Below are 6,514 nucleotides of genomic sequence, written 5' to 3'. Positions count from 1 at the left end.
TCGGCTGTTCCGTATTGGGCTCTGAGTCCCCGGGGCATCGGTGTCTTATCCGCGCCTTGCCCCTGGGGGCCGGTTGCCCTCGCTTGGGAGGAGCGGGGCGCGGCGAGCCCCTCCCGGGGAGCCCTCGCCGCCCGCTTCACGGTACCGTGGTTTCCCCGTCCCTCCTCTCTTTAAAGCCTGCTGCCTGCCAGAGCCATCAAGCCCATCGACCGTAAGTCCGTCCATCGGATCTGCTCGGGACAGGTTGTGCTGAATCTCGGCACTGCGGTGAAAGAGCTGGTGGAGAACAGCCTTGATGCTGGAGCTACCAACATCGGTAACCTTTCATTGTCATCTCCTAACTTTGAATAGACGGCTAAAGTGCCCCTTCCTTAAAACAGAGTGGTTATTAACCCATGTGTGAATACTTTCCATTTGGGCCAAGCATGCCTGCAGTGCTTTTACACCTCAGCTAAATAAAGCGTTTTGATTGCCAGGCTTCGGCTGTGCTCCTAGAAGCATGCGAGTGTTGTCTGTAATAATTTGTTTGTAGCCCTTTTTGCCACTAAGTAAGGTGTATGTTTTACACGCCAGTAGTGATGAAGCTCTGCTAGCTGGTGCCCTCAAGGTAGCAGATTGTTAAAGCAGGGTTGCAGTTTTTAGAGCTGCTAAGGTAACAGCTCTTATAGTTGTGAAAACTTATGTTCAGGCAGAAGTGCAGTGAGGCAGAACTATCTGCAAGAACAGACTGAATTGCATTAGGTTACCCTAACTTTTGACAGGTATGAGGATTTTTTTTTTTCAAACTTGACAGGGTAAGCTATTATCTGGTAAAGTTGTTTCAAATACAAAATTAATGTTCAATACTATTTATGAACGTAAAGAATTAAAAGACTTTATTACTCAATTTTGTAGATATAAAACTTAAAGATTATGGAGCAGAACTGATAGAGGTTTCAGATAATGGAGGTGGGGTGGAAGAAGAAAACTTTGAAGGCCTGAGTAAGTTGAACTTTTTTCATAATTTATGTTTGGAAATGCTGGAAGCATATTTTTCAGTGAGAAAGCTACCTTTTTTTTCCTTAACAAATTTCCTAAGTTTAATGTTTTTTTTAATGGATACTTGGCTTTAATATAATGTGTGCATGATCTGCAAGACTTGGGCAAAACCAGACTGAACTTCTGTAGTGCTATGCTGGTTATGGTTCTTGTAGCTTAGAAGTAGTCTTTGGTTTGATTGCTTATTTAAGTGGAACAAAGAGAGGAAGTAGTTGTTGAACAGGAGATTTTATAAACATTCATTTAAATTTATTCATGTTGAGTCATCAGTCATTCTTGAAAGAATCAAGCTTTGTTGAAGTGAGTGCTTTTGAAAGGGGACTCACGAAGTTGAATATTTGCTGTAAGTGAACTGACATCACATGCCTGACTCTCGAAATTTCTCACTTGATAGGTTTAAATTGCACAAAATGGGAGCAGAAGCAATACTGCATGGTAAATGTAAATAGCCATTGCAACAGAAATACCCTCCTTTTGTTTTCATATAATGGCTGGGGATCTCTTTCACCATAAGTTATAACTGGGTAACTTTGTGTGCTCACTGTATATGTATCTGGTACCTCATAAACTCTTATTTCCTGCTACTCCAGTACAGTGAAAGTTCAGAGGTCCTGCTGTCAACTCTGTTCCCCTGTGACTAGTGCAGCACTGGTGGTGCAGATTGAGGCCTCCTCAGCTGTGGTCATGGTGGAACAGACCTATGCCTGTCCACTGCATAACAGGCACAGCACTGCAGTGGTTTTCTGCAGGGCTAGGTCTGTGACAGGGACATCAGTGGCAGAGGTAGGTCCTGTGTACTGCTCTGAGGTATCTTGCAATGCCCAGACCAATAATGCTGTATGAATTTTGTGTCTAAGTGTGGAATAACAGGTATAGCTGAGGATTTTAAAGAGATCTTACTTAAAGGAAAGGGGAAATAAAACATAACTATTTAATTATTTTGTGTCTAATAATTATCTAAAATACAATGAGTAGTACAGCTGTGGTTTTGTTTCCTGATCTGCATGCAAAATCTCCTTGGATTGACCAGTGTCACTTTGAAGTGAAGTGTGTATTTTTAAATATCCTTTTCCAGCTCTGAAACATTATACATCAAAGATACAAGAATTTTCTGATCTAATACGTGTTGAAACATTTGGGTTTCGAGGTGAAGCTCTGAGTTCACTGTGTGCATTAAGGTATTAATATTAAACTTCTTATTAGCAAAAAGCTACATTATGCACAAAAATACTGAAGCAAACTTTTCCATTTACTGTCATTGATAAAATGAGGCTTTTGAAACTTACAGTTCTTAGTGTTCAGTCAGTTTTGAGCAGGAAGTTGCAAACATCATGAGTCTTTTCCAGACAAAATTATTCTATGATTCTAAGCATTTGGATTTACTGTATGGTTGTATTATTCTAAGCACCCAATTGGTCCTTTTATGTACAAAATGTAATGTTGCTGCAGTATGCAGATCTTTGCACGATGGAACTGTGTACTTGCTTAAGTGTTTCGTCCTCTGCTGTAAAGCACCATAATGCCTAAATTCTGTGTTTGCTACAGCTCATTAACTGTATTTAAGCTCCTCTTAGACGTTGGAAATAGCCCAGCTTTTGTACACAGTTCTGTGTATCAAGAAAATTCTGCTCTTATATATCAGTATGATTAGCTCAGTGTCCAATAAAACCAGACTTTAACATTGTACTTTATAGAAGAATTACAGGGATGCAACTAAAAATGTTTGTCTTGTCTCTGGGAAAATGTTACACTGCCCTTCAGGTACATTTTCAGTTGTTTGTGGTGAAGAGTTAGTTTTAATTAAATGAATAGCACTGATGTAGTTTCCATGCCTGATTAGGTTTGTGAGCAATGAAGAAGCAAATACAATGCCCAGTGGGTAATTCTGTTGCCTTCTTCCCTCCATTAGTGATGTGACCATTTTTACCTGTCATAAGTCTGCAAAGGTTGGAACTCGTTTGGTATTTGATCACAATGGTAAAATTACTCAGAAAACTCCTTTTCCACGACAGCAAGGAACAACTGTTAACGTACACCAGTTATTTTATACTTTGCCGGTGCGGCATAAGGAATTTCAAAGAAACATTAAAAAGGTAGGTTAGATCAGAAACTATTAATTCAAAGGAGTGTTGTACCCCTGAATTTATTCACTACTGAATGACAGTCAATTTTCTGTAGAATACGTCATGTCAGACTGTTTTATGCCTGTCTTGTATTTTATAACAGAAGAAAGCAGTCTTCCTGTATACTTTCCGCTTCTGTTTTATGGTAGGTTTTAAAAGGTGAATTCTCAAATGTTTAGATTTTGAAGAGTCAATATCAGTGTCACTTTTGTGTACATGAAAATCAGGCACTGCTGTGTTATGGCTAATTATCAATCTTGCAAACATGCTGTTTGTTTTTAAAGACACTATTTTTCACTTATGTTTTTTAAATTTAGTTTGTAAAGATCTAAAAAACATTAACGCACCCCCCTTTTGTTACCTGCAAATATTGAATGCTTTCTTTATACATTTTTGTTTTAGAGACATTTTCTATAAATGTGAACTTTGTTTTCTTTCATAGGAATATGCAAAAATGGTCCAGGTGTTGCAGGCATACTGTATTGTTTCAAAAGGAGTACGGATTAACTGCACTAATCAAGTTGGCCAAGGGAAAAAAGGCTCTGTGGTATCAAATACTGGAAGTCCTAGTTTAAAAGAGAACATTGGAGCAGTATTTGGGCAAAAACAGGTATTACTTTTATTATTGAGAAGAGAGATAATATGGCTGTATAGAGGCATTTATAAATAGGGGGGGGATGTAGGAAATCTTTTCAAAACCTTAAGAGGATGGAGCATATGTAGACTTCTAGCACACCCTACAGGTTGAGAGAGGAGTAACTGCAGCCTTCACAGGTTCTCTTGGTTTCTGAATCTGCTTGGAGATGTTTTGATGGAAGATATATGATTTAGCAGATAGAGTTACTGCTTAATATCTGTCTAGAGCAAGTGGTGTCAGCTGTTGTGTCAGAAGACTTCGGGAGGTTTGTGATTTTGAAAAAGGTATGGGCACAAAGGACTGTATGTGATAAGAGCAAGCAACTTAAAGAATCCTAAAAATGGTGTGACATGAAAGTCTAAACTGGGGAACAGAAAACTGAGGTGTTTCTAGCTTTTGTAACCTCTTCCTGTGAAATCGTTGGTGTTCTGGTTAACCTTTAAATGGCATTGCAGTCGGCCCGGCAGAGGTGCAGGCTGGGACGCTTTCTAAGTAGTTGCTATAAAAATAACAGTTATCTTATAGAAGAAAGCAGAAGTCAAAAAAAGCATAAAAGCATCCTTCCTACAAATGTATATTATAACCATGAGGAATATTAAGCGGTTGATAAGCGTTGGTTGTGGATAAACACTTACTCCCTTCACAGTACCCATCTAGAGATTTCAAAGCCTGTTCATGCTGTGGCTGACAGAGGAGATGACAAATGGAATTTTGTCTTGCCACACAGCAACAAGCATAGCTGAAAATTCAGTGTTGTCTGAAGAGAATGTTTAGCTTATAGTCTGCTTATATAATACCAAGTGCTTCAATGTAAAATCAGTAGAAGATGCTTTAATTACAGAAAAGTAATAGCAGCATGACTGGGAAAATGTTTTTGGTAAACTTATCCATACTTAAGTCAGCTTGTGATTCCAATAACATATCTTTTCTAATAGTTCTATTGTTCTGTCAAAAGAAACTTCTTGTCTTTGAAAGAACAGTACAACTATTAGAAAAACTTCTTTGTCTTTTATTTTGGCATAAAACCTGATTAGGTCATATATATGTTGCTGGAGAGTCCAAATTGTGTAAATACTTTTGTTGTTCTTCCTATGTACATTTTAAAGAAAGGATCTGTAAAATAACTAAGGCGAAAGTAGTGTTACCCAAGGTTGAGAACAGCCATTCATTAGGGTATTGTTCCTGTTCCTCAGTCAGCAGTGCTGCTCTCTTCTAGTAGGTTTACGTGCTTTAAGTATTTGCCTTGGTCAGCCAACTTGAAAAAAACAACCATTTTATCAAATAGATTTAAAGGCTAATAAATAATAATGAAACACAAGGGGGAAGAAAATGTATGTGTTTAATGTATCACTGTTTTTTTTTTTCTTTAGTTGCAGAGCCTCATTCCTTTTGTTCAGCTATGTCCTAATGAAGCTGTCTGTGAAGAATATGGACTCAATGCTACTGACATGCCACAAAATCTTTATAGGTAATTAGAGAAGTAAACCACTGGATGTTTCACAACTGACTTCTCTTCTGCCTTCAGAGCAGATAAATAACAAACACCACTTCTTTTGAAATCAGAGTGAGATACTTTTTCAATTATCTGATGCCTTTTTGGAGCTGAATGTCTAGCCTTTATCAGATAAGGAACTGGGAGAGGAAATATGTATTCCTATTTACTGATACTGTAGAACAGTGTTTCTTTCAGCCCATTATAAAATACTCTTCCTTTAAATATGCTCAGAGCCAGAAAAATTTCTTTTGCTTTGTTCCTCCATTTTTTCTTACTGTTACATTATTATTTAACAGTATTACAGGCTTCATTTCTCGGTGTGATCATGGTGTTGGAAGGAGTACAACAGACAGGCAGTTTTTCTTTATCAACCAACGTCCCTGTGATCCAGCGAAGGTGAGGGGTTTAATTTTCTGACATCATCAGTGCTTACTTTTCTGATATTCTATGAAAATCACTGGATTAGTAGCTGATAATGCATATTTGTGGCTTGATTGCTGCAAGTTCCCATGTCTCAGGTTTTTGTCTTTGTTGTGCCTATCTGTGAACAAAAGCTCAATCATACAAGATAAGATTTAGTACATTAACTGTTTTGAAGAGGATTAAATAACACATACTGGTGGGAAATACATGGAATGGTAATGACATTTATTGTGTTTTCATCTTCTCTGCAGGTTGTCAAGCTTGTGAATGAAGTGTATCACTTATACAATAAACACCAGTATCCATTTGTTGTCCTGAACATTTGTGTAGATTCTGGTAAGTTGAGAATAATATTCATTAACTTCAGTAAGGGCTGTAACGTCACTAAAGAATAAATTGTGTTTATTGAGAGAATATTGTAACTTTTATCTGTATGAATGTCTGCATGGTGATGTTTTTTTTCGTCCACAGTTGGTGGGGAAGAGATATGCTAGCTGTGGTTCTACCTTTTTTTCCCCTTCCACTTTTTCTGTACTCAAAAGTAACTTCTTATCTCAACTAATGAGAAAATGGCAATCTTGTGGTTAGCTTAAATATAAGAAATCTTATCACATTATTGCAAAGAATTAGCTTCTGTTTTGTTTGCTGAAATGTTGAGAAAGTTAAAAGTTTAACTTTCAGACATGCTATGACTGACTGTATGCTTTGGTTGTAAACCCCAAAATATTATTTTAATAAAGAATAATTTTATAAATATTATATAAGCTAAATCGATAGCTTATAAAAATTATAAATATA

General features: G+C 37.4%; 1 protein-coding gene across 1 annotated transcript; it reads left to right on the top strand.

Moving 5' to 3' along the window:
• Positions 1-176: 176 nt before the first annotated feature.
• Positions 177-6,052, top strand: LOC103779061 (mismatch repair endonuclease PMS2-like; the record flags this gene model as incomplete). Its single annotated transcript, XM_008946678.1, has 8 exons — positions 177-316; positions 895-981; positions 2,114-2,216; positions 2,948-3,131; positions 3,604-3,771; positions 5,169-5,266; positions 5,590-5,689; positions 5,968-6,052. Coding segments are annotated over 8 exons (965 nt in total), but the record flags the coding sequence as incomplete, so codon positions are not given.
• Positions 6,053-6,514: the final 462 nt, after the last annotated feature.

This window comes from Merops nubicus, unplaced genomic scaffold (assembly GCF_000691845.1).
Source record: "Merops nubicus isolate BGI_N331 unplaced genomic scaffold, ASM69184v1 Scaffold47108, whole genome shotgun sequence".
NCBI lineage: Eukaryota > Metazoa > Chordata > Aves > Coraciiformes > Meropidae > Merops > Merops nubicus.
This window is presented reverse-complemented; position numbering and strand designations above follow the sequence as displayed.